The sequence below is a fragment of the Chrysemys picta genome, chromosome 9 (genome assembly GCF_011386835.1).
Source record: "Chrysemys picta bellii isolate R12L10 chromosome 9, ASM1138683v2, whole genome shotgun sequence".
NCBI lineage: Eukaryota > Metazoa > Chordata > Testudines > Emydidae > Chrysemys > Chrysemys picta.
Window position 1 is genome coordinate 15,135,352 of NC_088799.1, and position 15,173 is coordinate 15,150,524.

Consider the following 15,173-nt stretch of genomic DNA (forward strand, 5'->3'; position numbering starts at 1 on the left):
AAAAAAAAACCACAATGTTCTGACTTTTCTAAAAAAACAACGTACATAAAACTAGAGTTGGTCAGTTCAACATTAATCTGCATCTACCTGAGCTACTGCAGTGCCTCATGGGAGTCGTAGTTCGGGTGTGTTGTACTACCATTTTCCCCTATGGGCCAGGGTCCCTGGCTGAACTACGCTTCCCATGATGCATGTTGGTCTCCCTTCTGGCTAAACAGCTGGGGGGCCTCATGTGAATGTTGAAATGAAACGTGTTTCTACTGAAAATGCCAAAGTGAAACAGTGACTTTTCAGGTGTAAAAATATTGTAATTTTTTGTAGGATGGAAATGCCACAATTTTTTATTAGCTCTCAGTGAAACATACACAAGTTAAGGTATGTGAGATTTTGAGCTACTTGGAAAATTTGTTCCTAATGTTTTTGGCTACGATATTGTTTCTGATGAGGCAGTGACATCTAAAAGACAGAGTGTAGAGTTTTTCTTTTGTCTAATCAAATTCAGGATTATAATACTCCATTCTTGGTAAGAAAATTAAATATATTAATCAATATAAAATTGAGAGGGGGGAAATAAGCCAGATAGATACCCTTGTCTATAGTTCTCAAAGGCAAAATTCACTCTGATGATTCAGCTGATTTACAGTTTCACGGTGTTGTTTAGAAAAATTCTATGAATTCTGTGAAATTCCATAATTTGGCAGTAAAATAAAAAATGTGAATCTATAAAGAGAAACTTGCCATGTTAAGAAATTCAAGTAGTTTTGCTGATGTAGGTACAGTAACTTCATTTCTTTTTGGTTAACACACAGTTTTAGACCACACAAAGACTATCTCAAGGGTGGAATAGACATAATAATGCATAGTGCAGACAGAAATAAATTGTGCTTTCACTTGAATTATTTACTTAATCTGTGATAATTAGGGCTGTCATGTTACCCTTGGGGACCAGATAATGCTTTTTAAATGACCTATTGCACATTCTGAAGAAGCAGATTAACCAGAAAATCCCTTTTTGTTATTTCTGAGAAGTCCACTGCAGCTCTAATATGACAAAGGGTCAGGAAGGTGCATCATCTTCATCCATTAGTGCCAAGAGGAAGCCTTCTATTAGCTTTTGACAATGATTGCCATAAGACTTGTCAAAACTAAACCCCCTTTCCTATGCCCCTCTGCCTCCATTACCAAACAAGGGTTGGCAAAATTTGAATACAGGACAAAAAATGCTATGTCACAGTGCTGCATGATGATACGACAGCTTGACTCTCAGAAGCACTTTGAGTCATAGGATGGTGTACTTTTTTGCCCTTATAACAAAACTGAGTTGGGAATTAGGTTTGCATCCTGCACCCTACGTTTTCAAGGTGTGATGTTCTTGAGTTCTTTCAGACTGGGTGCATCCACTCCCCAATACCTTGTCCATTCTGTAGATTAAAGGAAGGAGTCCATTTCATGTGGGGGAAAACCACTGAACCAACAGTTCATCTGCAAATCTCCACTTTCCCAGCACTGCAAATATGTTGGATACATGTCTAAAACATAAGGATTTCTTTCTGCTCACCTTGTTCTCCATATATTGTAGGGGGAAGATGATGCTGTGGGAAAAATTGGGGTGGCATGTCTCCAGGGCCGGTGACAGGAGGGTAGAAAGCCGTATGAGAATTGTGAATGAAATGGGGGTGGTGTGTCAGGTACGGAGGTAAATGGTGGGTTGGAGAGATGGCAGAAGGATAGCTGGGAGGATAACACTCTGGAGACTGGGGTGTAACCACCACCCTGCGAACGCCCGTGTTGTCTTCTATCACCTGAAAAGGGAAGCAAAACAGGTGTATTAGAGATAAGCATGTATCATTTGAAATACCATTTTGAAAAATAACATTGTTTATCTAAATGAGCTCTCCTTGACTAGGATCATAACACACGTTTCTACAGTTACGATCAGCACAAATAATTTTAGTGGTACTGTGGTTTCTAGTGGAGAATCAGCTAGTCCGCTAATTAATTAATTAATAAACTATTGCAGTTAGTTAGATCTGCAGGGGCAGTAGGAGAGAAAATATGTACAGTTGACACTTGTTTACAGCAATACCTTGTAAGAGTCACTACCGCTTAGGGGCAACATTTCCCCACTGTGAATCGTCCACTCAGTAACACCAACATAGCTGCCTCATAAGAGCAACATTTGTGATGCAGGAACCTCACATCTAGAGGCAGAGATGGGAGGAATGCAGGGGCATTGCCCTCCCCAAACTACACTTTTCGGCTCCGCTCCCAACCCTGACCCTTCAGCACAGCTCCAGCGCACACAGCTCTGTCCTCTTGCCCTGCCTGACCGAGCCTGCCCTGGAAAAGCAGACAGGGCCATGCTCAAAGGCTGGAGTCAGCAGGAGGCCCTGTCCAGCCAGGGGCCAGTACTCATGGGGTGCATTTTTCCACTCCCCTGCCGACCCTGGCCCTTCAGTGCAGCTCCAGGGCACACAGCCCCATCCACTCACACAGCCTGTGCAGAGAGATGTTTACTGGGGAGTTTGGGGGAGGGTCTGGAAGAAAGGGATTTTTTCGGGGGGGGGGGGGGGGCGGAGTGGGGGGAGCAGCAAAGGCACAGCTGGAAGGTTTCCTCCTTGCTTTTCTCAGCATCTGGCTTACAGGTGGCCGGGGGTGAGGGGTTTGCTATTTTGCAGTGGGGCATATCAGGGACCCACTGCCCACACACTGAGCTATCCCCTCCATCTCAGTTGCTGGCGGCAGAGTGTGGGTGTGCTGTTTTATGGCTGGGGGACTTCCCTCCCCAGAGCACTGACCTATCCTCTTTTCCCCTTCTGTCTCCATTAGGAGCCACCCCTGCCTCCATTGCAGGCTGCACATGGTGCCCTCCCCATCCCTCCATCCCTCGCCAGGGTGGAGCACGAAGCTGCCAGCAGGAGCATCCACAGCCTGTCCCCGGTAGCCAGGCTCACTCAGTCATTTTGCCAATTGGGGGCTCTCCTGCCACACCTATGATTCCCCTGCCCCATTCCCCAAACTTGGGTTTCCCCCACCCCACTCCCTCCAACTTCCCCCTGACACACAATGTGGCTGCCCCACCCCTTCCAAAACACTCAACTCTTCATATGCCTCTGGGCAGATGACACTCCCCTAACAGCAACAGCCACGGAGGAGCAACATAGCAAAAGAGCACCGCTATGTTGCTACTAACGAGCGTCTACTGTTTCTGTATTTAGAGCACAGAACAATTTAGACATTACCAGAAAGTAACAACATAAGAATGTTTTCATTAAGGGGCAAGTTTCACCTTACGTGAGTTATCCCACTGATGTCAACAGGAGAGAGAACAAGTATTCATCTACACAGGGGAATTGACCTGCATACCTATAGCAGAATACTGTATTCTGCTACAGTTTTTCTGGAATAGCTCCCAATATGGACACTAGTCCAGAATAAAAGTGACTTTACTCCAGAATAATTATTCCGCTCACAAAGTGGAGAAATTATTCCACAACAGACTGTCCACGCGATGGGATCTGCTGAAATAGCTATTGTGGAATAGCTTATTTCAGTACACAGCTATGCCTGCCAACTTTCCCTGGTAGACAAGCTCCTAGATGTGCATGATTTGGCCCCAAGTATCTTGGGCAAAACATGGGGCAATCTAAAGGGGCAAACAGTTTTAGCATAAATTTCAGTTGTTTATAATTTTTTCACTTGGTTTTACTTTTGGACTGAAATTTGGCATGTTTGTTCTCAGATTTGGAGACAATATTTTTTTTCTTATTTAAGCCAAAAGATTCTGCCATTTTTGGGAACAAAGACTGACAAAAATCCATCATCATTTGGGAAAAAAATGTTTTAACCTTTTATTTATTTTCTGAACAGCACTAGATCTTCAGGGGTATGTGAAAAACTTGAACAGGAAGATTGTCCCAGGTCATAGATCTGTTTGTTGGTGGTTTGGTGAAAATTGGTTGTGATTTGTCAGAGGTATAAGGATTATAAAATGTACTTTGCTCAAGTACAGAGTTTAATACAGTGATGTAACAGCAGCTAATTATTATTATTTACCATTTGCAGTATTATACTGCCTAGCAGCCCCAGTCATTGACAAGAACCCTGTTGTGTTAGGCACTGGACAAAGACAGACCTAACAGACAGCTTCTGCCCCAAACAGCTTACAATCTAAGTATAGATAGATCGTTGTCTCACAACTCGAGCTGCCTAACAGTTTTCAAGTTGTCAAATGATGGCAAAGAAAAGTTTTAAGGAGGATTTTGAAGGAGGAGTTAGTATTGCCGATGTTTACTAGGAGTTTCTACCAAGCATGTGCATGCATGTGAGTACTAGGAAAATTTGTAAGGAGTGCTTCCTACATCCCAGCATGTGAAGGTGCATATAGAGGGAGACACAGCAAGTTCTGAATTGAGCAATGGAGACAGGTGACAAAGAGAACCTTCTGTACAATAAATCAGTCTCAGGGTTCTGCCACCTACCACACAGTTAAAGGAAGGACATGGGGGAGAAGCCAGGGCTGCTGCCCTATTTACTATCCATACAGTACACAGTGTCCTGGAGGTACTACTATTTGTACCTAGGTGTTCTTATCACAGTTCATTCAGGATAGACTCATTCAGGTTCACACTGTTCACATGAGAGAGACTATTAATCACACAAATACCCACAGGAGACGCTCCACCTTTAAATGAAATTTTTACAGAGGAAAAATTAGAGTCAAAAGCATTGGTGTGAATTGGAGTTTCTTATGTAATACAAAGTCTCAGTATAATACCTGGTAGGTGCTACTCTGTATAAACCAGAATACAAAGCATTTACTTTGATATATCTGGTCATTAACCTTTAGCCCTACAGTGTAGGTCAGCAATTTGAAAACTGTCGTTCTTAGATTTCACAGATTTATAAAACTCCAGACAGACACTGAATGGGACTTCAGGGATTCATTTAGATCATAAGATTACTTTAATTCTTGTAATGTCAGACTGTCCATCTTTTATATTCTGCTCTCTTCAGCTTGCATGACATCCCTTATTCACCAGCCATGTATCAGTTCTGGACAAGACACTGAAGAGAAATTTAGGGTAGGAGGGGGGGGGGGGGAAAGTCCAAATGCTCAGATTTTAAAATAAATACTTATTTGTGTAGTGTAAGAGTTTGTAATAAAATGTCAACTCTACTTATCTCAAGCTTAGATCATGTTCTAACCCAGGGTTCTCAAACTTTTGTACTGGTGACCCCTTTCACATAGCAAGCCTCTGAGTGCGACCCCCCCTTATCAATTAAAAACACTTTTTAATATATTTAACACCATTATAAATGCTGGAGGCAAAGCGGGGCTTGGGGTGGTGGCTGACAGCTTGCGACCCCCCCCCATGTAATAGCCTCGCGACCCCCTGAGGGGTCCTGACCCCCAGTTTGAGAACCCCTGTTCTAACCTGACTGGCATTTAAAGACCCAAAATTTCTAGTATGAGACAGAGCACGTCTTTTCATCATTTGGCTTTAATTAGGCCAAGCCTGAAAGAAGGCTTGGAATGTACCAGGCAAGCACAAGCTCTTATCTGCAAAGTTAGATTAGATTTTATGTTTTCGATGAAGGAGATATATAAATAGGTCGACAAATAGACCAAACAGAAAGATTGTGGTGTGTGTATTTGGGTGTAATGACAACTGAAAATTAAACTGTGATCCGTCTCCTAGAAGATGAATCCTGAAAAAAAATGCTCAAGGCCCTTTTGAAGACCTTCAGATGAATTTCTGCCACTGGATGGAGCTAAGAGATATCAGCATATTTGAGAGGTCAGGAGATCAGCTAGTTTTATAACTGACTGCATCAAGGATTGAACAGAGCACATCTTTCATTTGTTTATTCCCAAATTCATAAATGTTGGCAACTCAATTGTGCCTGCAAGCGACACGACTGTTCCAAATCAAACCCATATACATCAATGCTCTGTTTACATGGGCAAAAGATCCTCTGCGTGGCCAAATGTGGGATTTGCAGGTGCAACATGCACCTGTCAATTTTGCAGATGCAGGTCAGATGGCTACTTATGACATTATGCCCTTAATAAATAAATGACAACCCTATATATTATATGTCAGAGAGTAGGTAACTAAGCAGAAGTTAACAACACTTCAGGTGGTTTTGATTTTGTAAAATTCATGTTGGACAGATTTTAGTTTTGCAAAACCATACTTGGAGATGAAATCCAGGTCCCATTTCATCCAAATTTAGTCCCATCTAGTTTTGATCCATTTCTATAAATAGCACAGAGACTGGGGAAAGTTAAATTTTGCTATTTAAAGAAAGTCAGCAAATGTTTTTGTTCACCTATACCTGTTTGCCTGTCTTGCCTTTTAGACTGTACATTCCTTGGGGCACAGACTGTTTTCTATTATGTGTGTGTTCAGTGGCTACTACAATGGGTCCCAACTCTGACTGTGGCCTTTAGGTTCTACTGGAATATAAACAACAACTAGCTGAAAGACAGTTACCTTTTCTGTAACTGGTGTTCTTCAAGATGTGTTGCTCATGTCTATTCCACAATAGGTGTGCGTGCTCGCCACGTGCACCGGTGCTGGAAGTTTTTCCCCTAGCAGTACTCGTAGGGGAGTGCCCCTAACAATCCCAGGAGTGGCACCTCCATGGCACGGTATAAGGGGTGCTGCACGCTCCCCCCACCCTCAGTTCCTTCTTGCCAGAGAACTCCGACAGAGGGGAAGGAGGGCGGGATGTGGAATAGACATGAGCAAGACATCTCGAAGAACACCAGTTACGGAAAAGGTAACTGTCTTTTCTTCTTCGAGTGATTGCTCATGTCTATTCCACAATAGGTGATTCCAAGCTATATCTGTTGGAGGTGGGTAGGAGTTCACAAATTCTTGGGACAGAGCACAGCCCTGTCGAACCCGGTGTCCTCCCTGGTCTGGGAGACGATCACATAATGCGAGGTGAACATGTGAACTGAAGACCATGTGTCAGCCCTGCAAATGTCCTGAATGGGGACATGGGCTAAAAAGGCAGCTGACGAGGCTTGCGCTCTAGTTGAATGTGCCCTTACAATCGACAGTGGATGGATTCCCGCCAGGTCATGACAGGTACAAGGTGATCCAGTTGGACAGCCGCTGAGTAGAGAGTGGCCAACCCCTCATGCGTTCGGCCGAGATGAACAGCTGTGAAGACTTCCTGAACAGCTTAGTCTGTTCCAGGTAAAAGGCCAGAGCCTGTTGTGACGTTGCACTCTATATGATTTTATGAAAATATGCTAATGATTTTGAATGTAATGTAACTGAAATATGCTTCATGCAAAAGGTCTCTTGTAAGGTATCATTACAAAGCTTATAATCTACGGAGTGTGGTCATCCTATTTGTATAAATGTATCACTCTCGTATCTGAAACTAGAAATATGAAATATAACTCTGAGGGCCTATTGTAATTAAACAAAGTGTGGATCATTAATGGTGGTTTGGAATCTTGATGGCTCCCATCAACCATGACAATTGTCTGCAGATGGCTCTGTTTCAGATGGCTCTGAAAACCTGTAAGTTTTCCTGTATACATGTGTGCTGGCAAGTGGGTAATGAAGTCTTACAGTGACATGTAATCATGTCACCTGAACTGAAATCCACCTTTAACCTGGTGCTTTTCCATTGAGAAGGAGGGAGTGGGAACCCAAAGACGGCCAAAGGATTCCCGCCTTATGCAAAAGATATATAAGTCGGTAGAACAGAACAAAGTGCGGCAGCCATCATGAGAAATCCCGTAGTTACCACCTGAGCTGGAACAAGGGCTGTACCAGGGGAAAGGACTGTGCCCAGACTAGGAAGGCGTCCAGTCTGTGAAAGAAACTTATTGAAATGTCTCTCAGGGTGAGATTTTATCTGTACTTAGTTGTATTACTGTATTAGGCTTAGATTTGCGTGTTTTATTTTATTTTACTTGGTAATTCACTTTGTTCTGTCTATTACTACTTGGAACCACTTAGATCCTACTTTCTGTATTTAATGAAATCACTTTTTACTTATTAATTAACCCAGAGTATGTATTAATACCTGGGGTGGGGGGGCAAACAGCTGTGCATATCTCTCTATCAGTGTTATAGAGGGCGAACAATTTATGAGTTTATCCAGTATAAGCCTTATACAGGGTAAAACGGATTTATTTGGGGTTTGGACCCCATTAGGAGTTGGGCATCTGAGTGTTAAAGACAGGAACACTTCTCTCAAGTTGCTTTCAGTTAAGTCTGCAGCTTTGGGGCACATGGTTCAGACCCTGGGTCTGTGCTGGAGCAGACTGGTGTGTCTGGCTCAGCAAGACAGGGTGCTGGATTCCCAGGCTGGCAGGGAAAGCAGGAGCAGAAGTAGTCTTGGCACATCAGTTGGCAGTTCCCAAGGGGGTTTCTGTGATCCAACCCATCACACCCGTCTCACATCCAGCATGTGGAGGTGGCGCTCCTCACTGGACACCTGGGGCTTAGGGCAGAGGATCGTCAGGAAAATGTCCTGACCCATGTGGTAGGCAGAGACCACCTTCGGGAGGAACGAAGGATGTGGGCGGAGCTGAACCTTATCTTTACGGAACACCGTGTACAGGGGCTCAGAGGTCTGGGCCCTGAATTCCGAGAACCGTCTAGCAGACGTGATCACCAACAGGAAGGCTACCTTCCACAAGAGGTGTGACCAGGAGCACGTAGCTAACGGCTCAAAGGGGGGACCCATTAACCGGGCCAGCACCAAGTTCAGGTCCCACTGTGGGACTGAGGGCCTAACGTACGGGAAGAGACGATCCAATCCCTTAAGAAATTGGCCAATCATAGTATGGGAGAATACCGTGTGCCCCTACACCGGCGGGTGGAAGGCCGATATGGCTGCCAAGTGCACCTTGACGTACAAGGTCACCAGGTCTTGGACTCTAAGGTGAAGGAGGTAGTCTAAAATAGGCTGGATCAGGGCAGCCATGGGGGAAACGCCCCACTCAGCCGCCCACTGGGAAAACCAAGACCACTTTGCCAAGTAGGCTCGACACATGGAGGGTAGTCTGCTTTCCAAGAGGACGTGCTGAACCCCTTCCGAGCACATCCTTTCCCCTCGGCCTAACCACTGAGCAGCCACGCCGTGAGGCGGAGTGCCGCTAGGTTGGGGTGGACGAGGCGGCCCTGGTCCTGGGAGAGGCCGCCTCCACGGCAGGCCAACCGCCAGGTTCGTGAGGGTCTTGTACCAATGTTGCCTGGGCCACACCGGGCGATCAGGAGGACCTGGGCCCTGTCCATCTTTATCTGTTCCAGGACCTTGCTGATCAGCGGGATTGGGGGGAGGGCATAGAGAAGCTGGCCTGACCAGGAGAGGAGGAAGGCATCGGAGATAACGCCCACTCCCAGCCCCCCCTGAGCAGAACCAGGGATACCGGCGGTTCTGCCGAGTCGCGAACAGATCCACCTGGGGAGTACCCCACTCCTGGAAAAGTCTATGCACCACCTCTGGATATAGAGACCACTTGTGCTGAGAGGAGAAGTCTCAGTTCAGGTGATCCTCCCGTGAGTTCCGGGCGCCCGGTAGGTGATAGGCCTGTAGGCAAATGCCGTGGCCTATACAAAAGTCCTCCAGTCTGAGGGCTTCCTGGCAAAGGAGCGAGCCCCACCTTGCCTGTTGATGTAAAACATCGAGGCCGTGTTGTTTGTGAGAACCATGACCACCCTGACCTCCAGTGCAAGCGGAAGGTCATGCACGCCAGCCGGACTGCCCTTCGCTCCTTGACATTTAAATGCACGGCAAGGTCCTGTGCGGACCACAGACCTTGGGTCTGAACGTCTCCCACATGGGCTCCCCACCCTAGGTCCAATGCAACGGACACCAGCTCCACCGACGGGGGCCTGCCCCTGAACAGGACCCCATGGAGCATGTTCTCTGGGGAGGGCCACCGTTGTAGGGAGGCGATCACCGGCTCGGGTACAGTGAGGACCTTGTCCATTCTGTCTCTGGCCTGGGAGAACACCGAGGCCAACCAGAGCTGGAGGGTCCTCATTCTGAGTGGGGCGTCGTGAACCACATATGTGCACGCTGACATGTGACCCAGGAGCTGGAGACATGCTCTGGCTGTCGTCATGGGAAACCTTGTGACCGTGTCGATGAGCCTCAGGGTCTCAAACCTGTCTGGTGGGAGGGAGGCTCTGGCCAATGTCGCGTCCAGGACTGCTCCGATAAATTTTATGCGCTGTACTGGGACTAACATGGAGTTGGTGTCATTCACCAACAGACCCAGGGTGGCGCACGTGGACAGGAGGAGCACCACGTGATCCTGCACCTGCAACCGAGAGCCGCCCTTGACCAGCCAGTTGTCCAGGTAGGGGAAGATCTGGACCCCACGAGTCTGAGGTAGGCTGCCACCACAGACATGCACTTTGTGAATACCCTGGGGCAGTGGACAGGCCAAACGGGAAGACGGTAAATTGGTAGTGCTCATGCCCAACTGTGAAACGGAGGAAGCGTCTGTGCCCCTTGAATATATGAATGTGGAAGTACGCGTCCTGCAGGTCGAGGGCAGCGTACCAGTCCCCGTGATCCAGGGAGGGGATGATAGAGGCCCAAGAGATCATGCAAAACTTGACCTTTACCATGTACTGGTTCAGGCCTCGCAGGTCCAGGATGGGCCTGAGCCCCCCTTTGGCCTTCGGGATAAGGAAATAGCAGGAATAGTACTACTTGTGTTTGAACTTCGCTGGCACCACTTCCACCACTCCTAAGTCAAGAAGCCACCCCACCTTCTGCTCTAGCAGGGCCTCATGAGAGGAGTCCCCAAGGAGGGATGGGGGCGGAGGGTGGTTGGGAAGGGTAGAGGTAAACTGGAGGGTGTAGCCCCGGGAGACGGTGTTGAGGACCCAACGGTCCGAAGTCAGCCGCGACCACTCCGGAAGGAAGGCACACAACCGGTTGGAGAAGAGAAGCTTTATTGCAGGTGGATCCCTGGTGTGAACTGGTAGGTTGCCCCTGAGCGTTCCATCAAAACTGACACTTCCCTGCCTGTTTGCCCTTGGAAGACCCAGGCTGGGGGACAGACCGGAACTGCCTCTGCGGACGTTTCTTATAGTCCCGTGACTTTTTATAAGGGGGCTCGTATTTAGAGTGGGTGGCCTGGGTGGGAGCCTGCTGAGGCTTAAACTTAGGTCTAGCTGGAGCCGGAACATAGAGGCCAAATGTCTTAAGCGTAGTGTGGGAATCTTTCCGGCTGTGCAGCTTCACATCCGTCTGTTCCACAAACAGGGCCTTGCTGTCAAACGGGAGGTCCTGCAAGGAGCTCTGCGCCTCACTGGACGGCCAAGACAGCCGGAGCCATGACGCCCTCCTCATGGACACCACGGAGGCCATGTATTTTTCAGCTGTATTCGCAGCATCCGACGCTGCCTGCAGGGTTGCCCTGGCAGCCGCTATACCCTCCTCCACCAGAGCTTTCAACTCCTTCCTGTCACACTCCTGGAGGGAGTCCTCAAATTTGGGTAGAGAGACCCACAAATTGAACTCATACCGGCTCAGGAGAGCCTGATGGTTCGCCACCCTTAACTGGAAACTCAAGGATGAATAAACCTTTCTCCCAAATAAGTCCAGCCTCCTTGAGTCTTTATTTTTCAGAGTAGGGGCTGGTTGGCCCTGCCTCTCCTGGTGGTTGACCGACTCCACCACCAGGGAGTTGGGAGCAAGGTGGGTGTACAGGTATTCATGCCCCTTGGTGGGCACAAAGTACTTCCGCTCTACCCTCTTAGAGATGGGGGGCAAGGAAGCCTGGGTTTGCCACAAGGCGTTTGAAATCTTTGCCACCCCTTTGTGGACTGGGAAGGCCACCCTGCCCGGTACTGAGGCCGATAGGACATTGAAGAGGGAGTCCAAGAGTTCCTCCACCTCCTTGGCCTGAAGGTTGAGGCTTGATGTCACTCTTTTTAATAGTCCCTGGTGGGCTTTAGAGTCCTCCTGTGGGACAGAGGGAGAGGGGGCTATAATCGCCTCATCAGGGGAGGATGAGGAGGCGGGCGCGGTACTCTGCGTACACACCGGTACTGGAGGTCCCACCAGTTGGTCGCCCTCCGGGCACGGTACCAAAGATGCACATCCCACTGACTCTTTCCTGGAAGGCTGGGAAAGGGAAGCCGACAGCCATTCCAAGGCTCCGGCCACTGAGTGAGGCCCCACCAGGGGCTGCGTCAGGGGCCACAGGGGCCCATTGGTACCATGGTGCCAACCACAGAGCCCAGTGCCACTGTACCTGCTATGGCACCGGTGGAGCAGGCTGTTCAGCCTGACTGGCCTGTCCCATCGATTGACAACTATGAAGGAAGGCCGGGCTGGCATACGACCTGCCACTGTCCCTGGACCGGGAGGAGCGGTGGCATCGGGAACAGTGCTGACCACAAGACCGTGATCCCGATGTGGAAGAACGGTACCGCCGGTAGCAGCTGCTCCTCGAGCGGCTCTGGAGGGTGGACCTGCGACGGTCAGGCACCAGCGATCGACGACCGAGATTGTGGGAGCGGTGCCGTGGCAGAGTCCTGGAGCAAGACAACGAACAGAAAACACATTGACACCCGTATCGCGACGGATTACAGTAGCCTCTCGGATACGAGGACCTCCGGTGCCATCTGTCTTGGTCTCGATGGGGCCCGCTCCTCAAGGCAGAGCAGAGCCTGGAACCCCTGTCAGTCGGAACCCAGCCAGACAACCCAATGGGGGTTGACGGTGACAGGTGTGGACTATGCATGGGACGGTCGCTGAGCGGCAAACGGCATCAGGAACATTCCCTCAACTGCGAACAGAACCAAGCAGGAGGTGACTGCAGAGATCCAAGCTTTGGCTTGCCTCTGGACCGGGGAGCCAACGGTGGCGGTGCCCCTGGTACCAGCAGGGATATAACATCCCGGGCCACTTGCAGGGCCTCCGGTGTGGAGGGCATCTGGACTTCTGGGGAAGCCTGCTCCGAATGGGCTGGGCTACTCTGCTCGACCTGAGTCAGAGGCCTGGAGGCCGACGGAGACCGAGGACTGCCCAACGTGGGTCTAGTCTCTCCCCCGGTCTTGCTCCAGTGCCGCCGCGGCAAAGACCTCTTCTTAGCCTTCTTGGCGTACCCCGCAGACGGAGAACAGTGCTGACTGGTAGAAGGCACTGAGGGGTTGCCGCGCACCGACACCGCAGTACCTGGTGCTGACTCGGAGTGGCGCACTGGAGTCGGGGTCAACGCTGACTCCATCAGAATGGCTCGGAGCCAAATGTCCATTTCTTTCTTGGTCCGAGGCTTGAAAGATCTGCAAATCTTGCAGCGATCGCTGAGACGGGCTTCTCTCAGACAGCGTAAACAGTCCGTGTGCGGGTCACTCACTGGCATCGGCCGCCTACAACTTTGCACGACTTAAAAGCCCGGGGCACGGGACATGCCCCGACCTGGGCGCCCTAGACTAAACTAACACTAATCTAACTACTTCAACTACAGGTACTACTACGACGAATGAACAAGAGTTCTAGAGGAAAGCTGCAGACAAGCTGGGCAGAGCAGTTCTGATGCACCTTCACTGGCGGCAAGAAAGAACTGAGCATGGGAGGAGCACGCAACGCCCCTTATACTGCGCCATGGAGGCGCCACTCCAGAGGTTGCTAGGGGCGCTCACCTACAGGTACTGCTAGGGGAAAAACTTCCGGCACACCGGTGTACGTGGCGAGCATGCACACCTATTGTGGAATACCCATTGATGTCATCATTAAGTCACTGTGACAATGCCAGTTCTATCAAATTGTGGTTGTTAATCTATTCTGAAAACATAACTGCTCTGTATGCTCATCACTGCTTTTGCCCCCACTAAACTAAATATCTTAACCAATTAACAAAATGCAAAGATGTTAATTCTAGACATAAACTTTCATGTTCTCCTACAGAAAAAATTGAAAAAGTTGCTGAAACCTACGTTAAGTACAGATATTGCACAAACTTTTTAAAAGGAATTTAATATAGCTCACATATATTGTATTATGTCCATGCAAAGGACTGAATCTTAGTTGTATAGAGCTTGTTTTATATCTTCATTCAAAGTACACTTTAACTTAAACGCCACAAAATAAATGATACTTCAGAAAGCACTAGTGGAACAATAATTGATACATCAACGTGGTTAATTTCTGATGCACAGCAAGAAGGTACTGATTGTGCGATACTTTATGATGGGGGTTAAACAGTCTGGTTTTTAATGGTTATTTTGGGCATTTCATAAACCCATTTGCAAATCAGTTCATATATCAATTTTTAGACAGGAAAAAGTACTGAGTAATGAGCTAGTCTCCAAGAAACTGGGTGCCTTAACATTTTTATTTATTCACTTTGATTTAGCAGAAGTATTTATCCAAGCTCACGCCAGTCCTGACAATTTCAATGCCAGATTCTTGGCATCCATCACTTAAAAACACTCACAATTAAACCTAGATGTCTAGTTTAGCTAGTAGACAGTAGGAATATGCACATTGGCTTCAATGACATGATAAATCATTACAGCGCTTAAGAAATAATTACTGTATATGGGGTTGATATTTATGAATTAAGGATTACTCTACAACATTTACTGTAAGGATATTTGCAACCTGGCAAATCTGCCTTACACAGAGAGTTAAGAAAATTAATCTGTTTAGCTTATCAAAGAGAAAGTTAAAAGGTGACTCAATCACAGTGTGTTCGCACATGAAGAGAAGAGTTGTTAGTAGAGGACTCTTCAATCTAGTAGGCAAAAACAATGGCTGGAAGCTGAAGCTAGACAATTTGACTGAAAATAAGGTGCACTTTTTTTTTTTTTTTAAAGTGAAGGTAACTAGCTGTTGGAACAACACACCTAGGGATGTGATATATTATCCATTACTTGAAATTTTTAAATCAAGATTGGATGTCTTTCTAGAAGATACACTTAGCTCCATCAAAAGTTATGGGTTTCATGCAGAAATTACTGGGTAAAAATGTAAGGCTTGTATTATTATTCAGAAAGTCACACAAGATGATTTCAAGTTTCAGGGGGTAGCCGTGTTAGTCTGTATCTACAAAAACAACAAGGAGTCTGGTGGCACCTTAAAGACTAACAGATTTATTTGGGCATAAGCTTTCGTGAGTAAAAACCTCACTTCTTCGGATGCATAGAGTGAAAGTACTTTGAGTG

The 15,173-nt window shown here is 47.6% G+C and overlaps 1 protein-coding gene across 5 annotated transcripts in view; it reads right to left on the reverse strand.

The window, feature by feature from the left end:
- Positions 1-15,173, reverse strand: part of FNDC3B (fibronectin type III domain containing 3B) — a 369,204-nt gene that overhangs the window by 159,766 nt on the left and 194,265 nt on the right. For all 5 annotated transcript variants that reach the window (XM_042853768.2, XM_005299260.5, XM_065557752.1 and 2 more), the window contains exon 5: positions 1,559-1,802. In XM_042853768.2, the coding sequence (XP_042709702.2) occupies positions 1,559-1,802 (244 nt within the window). The remainder of the gene's footprint in view (positions 1-1,558; positions 1,803-15,173) is intronic.